Source organism: Pleurodeles waltl, chromosome 12, assembly GCF_031143425.1.
Source record: "Pleurodeles waltl isolate 20211129_DDA chromosome 12, aPleWal1.hap1.20221129, whole genome shotgun sequence".
Classification (NCBI taxonomy): domain Eukaryota; kingdom Metazoa; phylum Chordata; class Amphibia; order Caudata; family Salamandridae; genus Pleurodeles; species Pleurodeles waltl.
Window position 1 is genome coordinate 670,848,895 of NC_090451.1, and position 13,796 is coordinate 670,862,690.

The 13,796-nt window shown below is 47.3% G+C and overlaps 1 protein-coding gene across 1 annotated transcript in view; it reads right to left on the reverse strand.

Annotated features, from left to right (window-relative positions):
- Positions 1-13,796, reverse strand: part of LOC138267178 (threonine--tRNA ligase 1, cytoplasmic-like) — a 239,383-nt gene that overhangs the window by 53,528 nt on the left and 172,059 nt on the right. Inside the window, exon 13 of the mRNA XM_069216029.1 lies at positions 11,909-12,046. Coding sequence (XP_069072130.1) covers positions 11,909-12,046 — 138 coding nt within the window. The remainder of the gene's footprint in view (positions 1-11,908; positions 12,047-13,796) is intronic.

Here is a 13,796-nt window from a genome sequence, read left to right on the forward strand (position 1 = left end):
GAAGAGAGAGGAGAGAGAAGAGAGGAGAGAGGGAGAGAGGGAGAGAGAGAGGAGAGAGAGAGAAAGGTGAGAAGGGTGAGAAGGAGAGAGAGAGAAGAGAGAAGGAGAGAGAGAGAAGGAGAGAGAGAGAGAAGAGAGAGAGAGAGGAGAGAAGAGAGAAGGAGAGGGAGAGAGAGAGAGAGAGGTGAGAAGAGAGAAGGAAAGAGAGAGAGGAGAGAGAAGAGAGAAGGAAGAGAGAGGAGAGAGAAGAGAGAAGGAAAGAGAGAGAAGAGAGAGGTGAGAGGGGAGAGAGAGAGAAGAGAGAAGAGAGAGAAGGAGAGAGAGGAGAGAGAGAAGGAGAGAGAGAAGAGAGAGAGAAGGAGAGAGAGAAGAGAGAGAGAAGAGAGAGAGAAGAGAAGAGAGAGAATGAGAAGGAGGGAGAGAAGAGAATGAGAAGGAGAGGAGAGAGATGAGAAGGAGAGGAGAGAATGAGAAGGAGAGAGAGAAGGAGAGACGAGAATGAGAAGGAGAGAGAAGGAGAGAAGGAGAGAGAAAGAGAGGGCGAGAGAGAGAGGAGAGAGGTGAGAGAAGAGAGAAGGAGAGAAGGAGAGAGGTGAGAGAGAAGGAGAGAGGGGAGAGAGAGGAGGGAGAAGAGAGGGAAGGAGAAGGGAGGGAGGAGAGAGAGAAGGGAGGGAGGAGAGAGAGGAGAGAAAGAAGAGAGAGAGGAGAGAGAAGGAGAGAGGAGAGAGAGAGAGAGAAGGAGAGAGAAAGAGAAGGAGAGAGAGAGAAGGAGAGAAGAGAGAGAGAGAGAAGAGAAGGAGAGAAGTGAGAGAGAAGGTGAGAGGAGAGAGAAGGTGAGAGAGAAGAGATAAGAGAGGGTGAGAGGGGAGAGAGAGAAGGAGGGAGAGAGGAAGAGAGGAGGGGAGAGAGGAGAGAGAGAGAAGAAGAAGGAGGAGAGAGAGAGAGAGAGAGGAGAAGAGAGGAGAGAGGAGGTGAGAGAGGAGAGGAGAGAGAAGAGAGAGGAGGTGAGAGAGAGAGGAGAGAGAAGAGAGAGAGAAGGAGAGAAGAGAGAGAGAAGGAGAGAAGAGAGAAGGAGAGAAGAGAGAAGGAGAGAAGAGAGAAGAGAGGGAGAAGAGAGAAGAGAGAAGGAGAGAGAAGAGAGGAGGAGAGAGAGAGGAGAGAAGGAGAGAGAGAAGGTGAGAATGGTGAGAAGGAGAGAGAGAAAAAGAGAGGAGAGAAGGAGAAGGAGAGATAGAAGAGAGGTGTGAGAGGGGAGAGAAGGAGAGAGGAGAGAGAGAAGGAGAGTGAGAAGGTGAGAGTGAGAAGGAGAGAGAGGTGAGAGGGGTGAGAGAGAGAGAGAGAGAGGAGAGAAGAGAGGAGAGAAGGAGAGAGAGAAGGAGAGAAGAGAGACAGAGAGGAGAGAGAGAGAGAGAGAAGAGAGAGCGAGAGAGAGAGGGGAGAGGGGAGAGAGAAGGAGAGAGGAGAGAAGGAGAGAGGAGAGAGAAGGAGAGAGAGAGAGAAGAGAGGAGAGAGGTGAGAGAGAAGGAGAGAGAGAAGGAGAGAGAGAGAAGAGAGAGAGAAGGAGAGAGAGAGAGAGGGAGAGGGGGTGAGAGAGAAGGAGAGAGAGGAGAGAGGAGAGAGAGAAGGAGAGAAAGGAGAGAGGAGAGAGAATGAGAGAAAGAGAGAGAGAGAGTGAGCGAGAGAAAGAGAGGAGTGAGAGAGGAGAGAGAGGAGAGGAGAGAGAGAAGGAGGGAGGAGAGAGAAGAGAGAGAGAAGAGAGAGAGAGAAGAGAGAGAGAGGAGAGAGAGGAGAGGAGAGAGCTAGAGGAGAGAGAGAAGGGAGGGAGGAGAGAGAAGAGAGAGAGAAGAGAGAAGGAGAAGAGAGAAGGAAAGGAGAGAGGAGAGAGAGAAGGAGAGAGGTGAGAGAAGCGAGAAGGAGAGAGGTGAGAGAGAAGAGAGGAGGCGAGAGAGGTGAGAGAGAGAGAAGAGAGAGAGAGAGAGAGAGGAGAGGAAGAGCTAGAGGAGAGAGAGACGGGAGGGAGGAGAGAGAAGAGAGAGAGAAGAGAAGGAGAAGAGAGAAGGAAAGAGAGAGGAGAGAGAGAGAGAAGGAGAGAGGTGAGAGAAGCGAGAAGGAGAGAGTGAGAGAGAAGAGAGGAGGCGAGAGAGGTGAGAGAGAGAGAGAGAGAGAGAGAGAAGGAGAGAGGAGAAGAGAAGGAGAGAGGTGAGATAGAAGGAGAGGAGAGAGAGAGAAGAGAGAGAAGAGAGAGAGAGAGAAGAGAGAGAGAAGCGAGAGAGAGAAGGAGAGAGAGAAGGAGAGAGAGAAGGAGAGAGAGAAGGAGAGAGAAGAGAGAGAGAAGGAGAGAAGAGAGAGAGAGAGAAGGAAGCAGAAGAAGAGAGAGAGAGAGAGGATGAGAGAGAGAGAGAGAGAGGAAAGAGAGAGAGAGAGGTGAAGAGAGGAGAGAGAGAAGGAGAGAGAAGAGAGAGAGGAGAGAGAGAGAGAGAGGAGAGAGAGAAGGAGAGAGAGAAGGAGAGAGAGAGGAGAGAGAAGAGAGGCGGATCGAGGAGAGAGAAGAGAGAGTGAGAGAAGGTGAGAGAGAGAGAGAAGCGAGGAGAAGGTGAGAAGTGGAAGAGAGAAGGAGAGGGGAGACAGAGAAGAGAGAAGGAGAGAAGGATGAGAGGAAGAGAGAGAGAAGGAGAGAGGAGAGAGAGGAGAAAGAAGAGAGAGGTGAGAGAAGAAGAGAGAGAGAGGAGAGAGAAGGAGAGAGGAGAGAGAGGAGAACGAAGAGAGAAGAGAGACGAGAGAGAGAGAAAGAGAGAGAGAAGAGAGAAAGAGAGAAGAGAGAGAGAGAGAGAGGAGAAGAGAGAGAAGAGAGAGAGAGGAGAGCGAAGAGAGAGGAGGAGAGAGAGAGGGAGGAGAGAGAAGAGAGGAAAGAGAGAGAGGAGAGAAGAGAGGAGAGAGGTGAGAGAAGAGAGGAGGTGAGAGAGAAGAGGAGAGGAAGAGAGAAGAGAGAAGGAGAGAGAAGAGGAAAGAGAGAGAGAAGAGAGAGAAAGGAGAGAAAGAAGAGAGAGGAGGAGAGAGAAGAGAAGGAGAGAGAGGAGAGGGAAAAGAGAGACAGATGAGAGAAGAGAGAGAGAGAGAGAAGCGAGGACGAGAGAAGGAGAGAGAGAAAGAGTAGAGAGAAGACGGTGAGAGAAGGAGAGAGAGAGAAGAAGAGAGGAGAGAGAGAAGGAGGGGAAAAAGAGGAGAAAGAGAGAGAAGGAGAGAGAGAAGGAGGGAGAAAGAGAGAAAGAGAGAGAAAGAGAGAGAAGGAGAAAGAGAAGGAGAGAGAAGGGAGAGAGAAGGAGAGAGGAGAGAGAGAGAAGGGAGAAAAGAGAAGGGAGAGAAGGAGGAGAGAAGGAGAGAGAGGAGAGAGAGAGAAGGTGAGAGGAAGGAGAGAGAGAGAGGAGAGAGGAGGAAGAGAGAAGGAGAGCGGGAGAGGAGGGTGAGAGCGAGAGAAGGAAGAGAGACGAGAGGAGAGAAAGGAGAGAGGAGAGAGAATGAGAGAAAGGAGAGAAGAGAGGAGAGAGTGAGCGAGAGAAGAGAGGAGAGAGAGGAGAGGAGAGAGGGTGAGAGAGCTAGAGGAGAGAGAGAGAAGGAGGGAGGATAGAGAAGGTGACGAGAAGGAGGAGAGAGAGAGGAGAGAAGGAGAAGAGAGAAGGAAAGGAGAGAGGGGGAGAGAGAAGGAGGAGAGAAAGAGAGAGGGCGAAGAGAGAGAGAAGGAGAGAGGTGAGAGAAGAGAGAAGGAGAGAGGTGAGAGAGAGGAGGTGAGAGAGAAGGAGAGAGAAGCGAGAGGAGAGAGAGAGAGAGAGAGAGAGAGAGAGAGAAGAGAGAGAGAGAAGCGAGATTGAGAGAGAGAGAGAAGCGAGAGGAGAGAGAGAAGGAGAGAGTAGAGAGAAGGTGAGAGAAGAGAGAGAAGGACGAGAGTGAGAGAAGGTGAGAGAAGAGAGAGAAGGAGAGAGAGAGAGAGGAGAGAGAAGGAGAGAGAGAGAGAGAAGAGAGAGCAGAGAAGAGAGAGAGGAGAGAGAAGAGAGAGAGAGGAGAAGAAAGAGAGAAGAGAGAGAGAAGGGGAGAAGGAGAGAAAGAGAGAGAGAAGTGAGAGAGGAGAGAGAAGAATGAAGGTGAGAGAGAGGAAGAGAGAGAGGGGAGAGAAGAGAGAGAAGAGAGAAGGTGAGAGAAGAGAGAAGGAGAGAGGTGAGATAGAAGAGAGGAGGTGAGAGGTGAGAGAGAAGGAGGGAGAAGGAGGGAGAAGAGGGAGAAGGAGAGAGAAGGGGGAGAGAAGGAGAGAGAAGGAGAGAGAAGGAGAGAGAAGAGAGAGGAGAGAGAAGAGAGAGAGGTGAAAGAAAAGAGAAGGAGAGAGAAGGAGAGAGAAGGAGAGAGAAGGAGAGAGAGAGAAGAGAGGAGAGAGAGGGAGAAGGAGAGAGAGAGAGCGGAGAGAGAGACAGAAGGAGAGAGAAGAGAGAAGGAGAGAGAAAGAGAAGCGAGAGGAGAGAGAGAAGGAGAGAGAGTGAGAGAAGGAGAGAGAAGGAGAGAGAGTGAGAGAAGGTGAGAGAAGAGAGAGAGTGAGAGATGAGAGAGAAGAGAGGAGAGAGAAGAGAGGAGAGAGAGAAGGAGAGAGAGAGGAGGAGAGAGAGAAGGAGAGAGAGAGAAGGAGAGAGGGAGAGAGAGAGAAGGAGAGAGAGAAGGAGAGAGAGGAGAGAGAGGAGGAGAGAGAGAAGGAGAGAGAGAAGGAGAGAAGGAGAGAGAGGAGGAGAGAGAAGGAGAGAAGGAGAGAGAGGAGGAGAGAGAGGAGAAAGAGGAGAGAGAGAGAGGAGAGAGAAGCGAGAGGAGAGAGAGAGGAGAGAGAGAAGGAGAGAAGAGAGCGAGAGAAGAGAGAGTGAAGGAGGAGAAGGTGAGAGGAGAGAGAGAGAGGAGAGAGAAGAGAGCGAGAGAAGAGAGTGAAGGAGAGAAGGTGAGAGGAGAGAGAAGAGAGCGAGAGAAGAGAGAGTGAAGGAGAGAAGGTGAGAGGAGAGAGAGGGAGAGAGAGAGGAGAGAGAGGAGAGAGAGAAGAGAGAGAAGAGAGAGAAGAGAGACAGAAGGAGAGAGAGAGGTGGAGAGAGGAGAGAGAGAAGGAGAGAGAGAGGTGGAGAGAGGAGAGAGAGAGAAGGAGAGAGAGAGAGGTGAGAGAGGAGAGAGAGAAGGTGAGAAGAGAGAAGAGAGAAGAGAGCGAGAGAAGAGAGTGAGGGAGAGAAAGTGAGAGGAGAGGGAGAGAGGAGAGAGAGAAGAGAGCGAGAGAAGAGAGAGTGAAGGAGAGAAGGTGAGAGGAGAGAGAGAGAGAGGGAGAGAGAGGGAGAGAGAAGAGAGAGAGAAGAGAGGGAGAGAGAGAGAAAGGGAGAGAGAGAGGGAGAGAGAGGGAGAGAGAAGAGAGAGAGAGGTGGAGAGAGAGAGAAGGAGAGAGAGAGAGAGAGGAGAGAGGAGAGAGAGGAGAGAGGAGAGAGAGGAGAGAGAGAAGAGAGAGAAGGAGGGAGAGAAGGTGAGAGAAGAGAGAAGGAGAGAGGTGAGATAGAAGAGAGGAGGTGAGAGGTGAGAGAGAAGGAGAGAGAAGGAGGGAGAAGGAGGGAGAAGGAGGGAGAAGGAGGGAGAAGAGGGAGAAGGAGAGAGAAGGGGGAGAGAAGGAGAGAGAAGGAGAGAGAAGGAGAGAGGAGAGAGAAGAGAGAGAGGTGAAAGAAGAGAGAAGGAGAGAGAGAGAAGAGAGGAGAGAGAGGGAGAAGGAGAGAGAGAGAGCGGAGAGAGAGACAGAAGGAGAGAGAAGAGAGAAGGAGAGAGAAAGAGAAGCGAGAGGAGAGAGAGAAGGAGAGAGAGTGAGAGAAGGTGAGAGAGGAGAGAGAGTGAGAGAAGGTGAGAGAAGAGAGAGAGTGAGAGAAGGTGAGAGATGAGAGAGAAGAGAGGAGAGAGAAGAGAGGAGAGAGAAGAGAGGAGAGAGAGAAGGAGAGAGAGAGGAGGAGAGAGAGAAGGAGAGAGAGAGAAGGAGGGAGAGAGAAGGAGAGAGGGAGAGAGAGAAGGAGAGAGAGAAGGAGAGAGAGGAGAGAGAGGAGGAGAGAGAAGGAGAGAGAGAAGGAGAGAAGGAGAGAGAGAAGGAGAGAGAGGAGAGAGAGGAGGAGAGAGAAGGAGAGAGAGAAGGAGAGAAGGAGAGAGAGGAGGAGAGAGAGGAGAAAGAGGAGAGAGAGAGAGGAGAGAGAAGCGAGAGGAGAGAGAGAGAAGGGAGAGAAGAGAGAGAAGAGAGCGAGAGAAGAGAGAGTGAAGGAGAGAAGGTGAGAGGAGAGAGAGAGAGGAGAGAGAAGAGAGCGAGAGAAGAGAGTGAAGGAGAGAAGGTGAGAGGAGAGAGAAGAGAGCGAGAGAAGAGAGAGTGAAGGAGAGAAGGTGAGAGGAGAGAGAGGGAGAGAGAGAGGAGAGAGAGGAGAGAGAGAAGAGAGAGAGAGGAGAGAGAGAAGAGAGAGAAGAGAGACAGAAGGAGAGAGAGAGGTGGAGAGAGGAGAGAGAAGGAGAGAGAGAGGTGGAGAGAGGAGAGAGAGAGAAGGAGAGAGAGGTGAGAGAGAAGGTGAGAAGAGAGAAGAGAGCGAGAGAAGAGAGTGAGGGAGAGAAAGTGAGAGGAGAGAGAGAGGGAGAGAGGAGAGAGAGAAGAGAGCGAGAGAAGAGAGAGTGAAGGAGAGAAGGTGAGAGGAGAGAGAGAGAGAGGGAGAGAGAAGAGAGGGAGAGAGAGAGAAAGGGAGAGAGAGAGGGAGAGAGAGGGAGAGAGAAGAGAGAGAGAGGTGGAGAGAGAGAGAAGGAGAGAGAGAGAGAGGAGAGAGGAGAGAGAGGAGAGAGAGAAGAGAGAAGGAGAGAGAGAAGGAGGGAGAGAAGGAGAGAGAGAGAGAAGGAGAGAGGGAGAGTGATAGTAGAAGAGAGGGGTAAGGGTAAAGAGAGGGAGAGGGATGTAGCGAAAGAGGTAGCGAGGGGTGTAGAAAGAATATAGAGAGGTAGAGAAAGAGTTAGAGAGAACGGTAAAAAGGGGTAGACAAGGAGAGAGTAGGAGAGGTGGGGAGAGAGAGAGAGACAGAGTGAGGCAAAGAGAGATTGTGGTAGACAGGTAGAGGTAGTAAGAGACAAGCAGAGAGAGAGAGGGGTAGAGAGGAAAAGTTGGAGAGAGGGGGAGAGAGAAGTAGAGAGCAAGAGAGAGTTGTAGAGAGAGAGGGGGTATAGAGGAAGAGAGGTAGAAAGAGGTAGAGAGACAGGAGTAGCTAGAGGAAGCGAGAGGTGGAGGGAGAGAGTGGTGTAGAGAAGTAGCGAGAGAGGTAGAGAGAGAGACGTAGCGGTAGAGAGGTGTAGATGGAGGTAGAGAGAGGGCTAGAGAGAGAGAGAGAGAGTTGTAGAGAGAGGGGTAAAGATAGGGAGGTGTGGAGAGAAAAAGGTTTAGAGAGAGAGGTAGAAACGTGGAGAGAGAGAGAGAGAGAGGTAGAGAAAGAGGTAGAGCACGGTTGACAGAGGAAGAGAAAGGTGTAGAGAGGCAGCGAGACAGAGAGAGGTGTAGCGAGAGAGAGGTAGAGAGTGAGAGGTGTAGAGAGGTACAGAGAAAGGGGTAGAGGTAGGGAGGTGTAGAGGTAGAGTTTTGTAGAGAGAGGGGGGTGAAGGTAGAGAGAGGTGTAGAGAGAGAGAGGGAGGTGTAGAGAGAGGAAGAGAGAAGTGTAGAGAAGAGAGGTAGAGAGGTAGAAAGAAATAGGTGGAGGGAGGCAGAGAAGGAGGTAGAGAGGTGTAGAGAGACGTAGATAAGAGTTAGAGAGAGGTGTAGAGAGAGGTACAGATGGGTAGCGAGAGGTGTTGAGAGAGGTAAAGAGGGAGAGAAAGAGAGGTAGACAGGTATAGAGAGAGAGGAGGTAGAGAGAGGAAGAGTTAGAGAGAGACAGGGAGAGAGAGTGAGGGAGGTGTGCAGAGAGAGAGAGAGAAGAAGAGATTTGTAGAGAGAGAGGTAGAGTAAGAATAGAGGTGTACAGAGAGGAAGAGCGGTAGAGAGAGGTAGAAAGGTGTAGAGCGAGGTAGAGTTAGAGAGGAGTAGAAAGAGTGGTGTAGAGATTGGTAGAGCGAGGTAGAGGGTGATAGGTAGAGAGAGGTGTAGAGAAGAAGAAAGCGAGGTAGAGAGGTGTAAGGAGTGAGGTAAAGAGAGAGGTAGGCAGAGGTACACAGGTAATGAGAGAGAGGGGATAGAGAGAGGAACAGTTACAGAGGTAGAGGGAGATGTGAGGTAGAGACAGACAGAGGTAAAGTGAGGTAGACAGAGATAGAGGTAGGAAGTGAGCAGTAGATAGAGGTAGAAAGGTATAGAGAGGTGCAGAGTGAGAGAGGTGACGGGAGAAAGGCAGAGGTAGAGAGAATGCAGGCGGTGTAGAGAGAGAAGTAGAGACAGTGATAGAGAGGTAGAGAGAGAGAGTTGTACAGTGATAGGAAGGGAGAGAGGAAGTGAGGTAGAAAGGTGTAGAGGTAGAAAGAGAGGTAGAGAGAAGTAGAGAACAGTAGACAGAGGAAGAGAGATGTAGAGAGTCAGCGAGAGAGGGGTAGAGAGAGAGGTGTAGAGAGAGACGTAGAGGTAGAAGGGTGTACAGAGAGGTAGTGAGAGAGGTAGAGTTATAGAGAGAGGTAGAGAGAAAGGGGTATAGATAGAGAGGTAGAGTGTTGTAGAGAGAGGTAGAGAGAGAGGGGTAAAGGTAGAGAGAGGTGTAGGGAGAAGTAGAGAGGTTTAGAGAGAGGTGTATAAACAGGTGTAGAGAGTTGTAGAGAGATAGGCAGAGGCAGAGAAAGAGAGCTAGAGAGAAAGAGGTAGAGGTAGTGAAAGTTACAGTAAGGTAGAGAGAGTGTTAGAGAGACAGAGGTCTAAAGAGATATGTAGAGAGGTAGAAATAGAGTTAGAGGTACAGAAAGAGGTAGAGCTAGAAGTAGCAAGACAGATGTAGAGAGACAGGTGTAGAGGTAGAGAGAGATGTAGAAAGAGGTTAAGAGGTAGAGAGCTGTAGAGCTATAGCTAAAGAGGTAGAGGTAGAACTGAGAGGTTGAGAGGTAGAAGGAGAGAGAGGTAGAGAGAGATAGCAGTGTAGAAGTATAGCAATGTAGCAGTAGAGAGGTAGAGGTAGAATTAGAGAGAGCGGTAGTAAGGGAGAGAAAGGTAGCGGTTGAGAGAGGTAGAGAGTGAGGAGGAAGTAGAGAGTGAGAGGAGTAAGAGAGAGAGAGAGAGAGAGAGAGAGAGAGAGAGAGAGAGAGAGAGAGAGAGAGAGAGAGAGAGAGAGAGAGAGAGAGAGAGAGAGATCCAAGAACAAAGCAAAATCACAAACCATACCTGAACCGGTGCCTTTCCAAACACAGTCTTTTTCACTGGACAACCTAAAAAGAGCACTAAGGCGGCAATGAACAGACGGTAGAAGGGGCCATCACTTGCTGTAACTGGAGGAAGCATGGACATAGTGTGATGGCCAACAGAAATTGCCAGGGAGGGAACTAAGCACACAAAGGAGGGACATTTAGAAAATGCACCAATAAAAAGGAAGCATTTAATACAAGCACAAGAAACAATGAATGCCAATACGGTCGTGGTTAAAACCCATAGACTGAATACAGGATGTCTTGCAGACAGCGCATGCACGCTGCCTAGGCTCAACCTAAAAAAGCTTCCACAAAAGTAAATAAAGAACATTCAAAAAGTGACTGAAGGGTAGCTCTTTCTATGGATCAGCGCGGGCTGAAAAGAACTGACGCCAGCACGCAGGGGTGTTGCCCATATAGGACCCACAGTGTCATATCCGGCTCAGATGATGCCAGCAACGGACGCGGAGCCTAACGGCACGCAGGGGTGCTGCTCGAGAACAATCTCCAGATCCGGACTGACGCGTGGGGGAAATTCTAAGGCAGTGGCTCCCAACCATTTGACTTCTTTAGACCCCCACTTTATTATTACTGGAACCTGGGGACTTCCACTGAATCATAACTGGAATCCGGGGACCACCCACTGAGTCATTACTGGAAGCTGGGGGTAGGAGGGGGCGGACTAAACACTGCCAACGATTTGAAAAGCAAAACAAAGCACATAAATACAAAAATAAGCGTTTATCTAGCACATACACAAATGATAACACATTTTATTTAGTTTGCAAACAAAAATAAATGAAAAGAAAACAAAAAAATAATATACATTTTAATAGGAAGGTTGGAGCTTTTCTAAATTCAACTGAAGTCGCACATCGTCCATTCGATATTTTGTTTGATGCGCATGCACTTGCTCCCACATATCAATATGAGGGTACTAATTTAATTTTTAGCATCCAATGTAATTGTACATCAAGCCACTATATTTATATACATGTTATTAATCTGTTAATATTATTTTATTTTCTAAGCAGTCGCGGACCCCCTGAGGAGGGTTAGCAGATTCCAAGGAGTCCCCTGACCAGAGGTTGGGAGCCACTGTTCGAAGGTAAGGAATATGCAACTGGATATCTCTGTCAGATATTCACATTCAACCCTCATTGATCTAAGCTTGGGGAAGTCACAGAGCCTGGGTAAGCTGCAAACATTTGATGAATGACTGTTACTGTATACCAGTTTTTTTCAACTTGTAGGTTGCAACCTAGCGGTGGGTCTTGAGCCGATTTGTGGTGGATCACACAAGTCCAAGCAATAAATATTGATGCCTTTAAATTTGGTATTTGTCTTGTCACATTAGCTGTGCTTCAGGGACAGAGGTCGAATTTTGGGCTAAGTCTTCTCGTGCTAATTTGTTTAACATGGGACTGGCAATTACAACTCCTCTCACTTTGCAGTGAGAAAAGAAAAACAGTGAAAAATTTGAAAATCTTGCTGAGGTACATGTAGTGTGAAAGGAAAGCCTGTATGATATCATTTATATGGAACACAATAAAATATACATGAACTGTGCACATTCAGCAGTCAGGAAATCAAAAATGAAGCATTTTTTTTTGTAATTGTGAAGTGTGATGGAAACAAAGATTTTATTAGGATCAGAAGAAATCAAGACAATTTACCTGGTGAAATCAGATTTGCACACATTATCATTTGTGTGCAATATAGTTTTATCCAGTCAAATGATGTGTCCGTGCAAATGTAGTGACCATTTCAGTAGAAAATGAGCTTTGATTAAATGACAGTGCGCTATTGCACTATCCTTAGGTTACATTACCAATAAATCAGCTGCCTGATGTCCATTGAATCTAGGTGGGGCCAAACATTTGTTCTAAAAAGTGGGCTGTGATTGTAAAATGTTTGGGAAGCACTGCTGTATACCCAAAGCTACTGGAATTATGCAACTGTGTGGCCGAAGCAATGTTCGCATAGTTATAGATTTGCCTTATTGACATGAGGGGGATCCCAAATGAGGACGAAGCATCCTATGGAATAACTATGGGGTACTCGGGGGGCAATGAGGTGGTAATACCATTTTTAACAGTGTTATTTATGCGGACTGTGTTTGAAGTTTTAATAAAAATACTTTTTAAATTAAAATTATAGATTTTCTGCATTTGCCACATAATCCATCATCAGCCACATAATCTGCAGATTTTAACAAAAAATGTGTTTTCCAGCTCAGAAATGTAACTAAACATTCAGCAACATGTATTCCGCGCACTGAAAGGCCCTTTGCAAAGCTACATTGGTAACCCTTTTGTTTCTTATTGCTATATTTGGGTACTAAAATGGTACTAATGAGGTGCAATAATTACCCAGATAGAGTTACCAAGTTTAAATATGCAGAAATAATGAAATAATACTATTAAAAAATGTGCCGCGTAAATTGCCTTTTCCTGCTACATAAGTTTGCCCTTCCTTGCCGCATAACTGCAGTGGATCACTGTATACCATATCAGTGCCATAATCTCACCTTCTCTGCTTGGTCCCAGGTCTCCACTTGTCCAAGGAACTCTTCTGGACGTGTAGACAGGAAGAGTTTAAATGTGAACCCGAAGACAGAGTACACCGCCCGCAGGAACTCCAAGCAGCCAGCAATCTCCGCTTCTAACTGGTGAAGAAGAAGACATCTGCATTATCACAGAAACAACAAGAAGATGCTTCCAACAATGCAAACATTATCGTTAACCAAAATTATTTACTGGATTTATTGGGAGATTTTTTTTTAATGTAACCTTGCACACATTTGAACACACCTTTGCCCTTGTTACAAGTGAACTTTTAATGCTCATATTCCCGCATCCACATAAAGGAACAGAGCAGTATTTTCCTCCTCACCCTCTGAAATGTGTCAGAGGACAGGAAGAGATGACTGGTAGAAAGATAATGGGTGTATTTTTGCGCGTACAAATTTGGAAAGAAGTGACAGACGTAAAAATGGAAACATAAAATGACTGCTTGATCTGGGATTTTTGTAATGAGAGGGAATCAATGCATGTTGAATGAAACCTCCCCCTTAATCAGACAAACAGCACAATACATCATGAAGTAAGCACATATGTTGACTCTAACAAATAAATACTGTCTTATTGGTAATATGCTTCATTGACTATTTAAAACAGATTGGTACAAATGATTGCAAGCTGGGAAGTACCTTATGTACACATTAAAATGCCTTTGTGCACCGCAAACCTGCTTTGAAAATTCGTTTTGTGAAGTTAGAAGACACTCTAAAGCGACTTTATCAACTTTACAGCAGATCTACTGAGGAAAGATATATGAGAGCACGGACCCCATGAGCGTGCTAATCGTATTATTTAGAGATATGTTTTAATAAATGTCTGTATGTGTAAATATCTTCATCCACAATAAATTTGATGTTGAAGGAGCCTCTACTTTTATCTTTTGCCCTTCACATGCATGTACTGCTGTTGAGTCCTTTTTCTGCTAACCTCCTGGTGCTCTAAACGCAGGTCGCGGAATCCTCTGCCGCACAGGGGCGCACAGTAGGTACCGGGGAGGTGGCAACAGCAGCAGCGGCTGCCTCGGGATCAAGGTGGAAGAAGGGACTGAGGGGGGAACTATGGAGCTAATCAGCGAGTGAGCGGGATGGGACAAGAAGGCCTACGCGAGGAGTGACAAAGCACTACTGCATAGGAGATAACGCTCCCCACCCCCACTCCCCCCCAGCAAGAGCTGGAACAGGAAACGAAATATGGCTGTGTTCCTTACAAAGTATCAATGCTAAGGATGATGCAAAAGGAAAGCGACTGTACCATTGAATGTTACTTTTCTTTATCACTTAATGGTGATCCATGTATAAATGTATGACATTGATGCGCTATTTAGGATGCCCCATGGTTGGGCAACTTGTTAACCAAAAACTAATAAAAAGATAAAAAAATAATAAATAAAAAAAACTTTCCACTGGTCTCTCTCCACCTTAATAAATGACAAACTCCCTTTGTACCGTAAGAATCCTAGTACTTCATACTGACGGGAACGTATTAGTGTTCACAATACACTAGACTGTTAGCTAAAACTTTCACTGACTTGCATTTAAAGGAGCCTGAAGTGGGATCAGCTTCAGTGGTTGATAGTTTAAACCTCGATGTCACTAGGAGATTTTTGCGCTTGGGTGATCATGGTCAGGCAGGTCAATATAAAGTTTCTTCTCTGCTACACTCTAATACCAACTTCCCTCCTTCTTGATAACTTCTTCTGACCTTCCTGTTATTCAGTCTCTGATCTCCCTCATACCATCATCACTTCACCCATCTCTCTTACCAGTCTGCAGAAAGTCCCTTGGAGTGGATGCAACTAGTTCCACAAAGACCCATTGAACCAAATATACTGGCAAT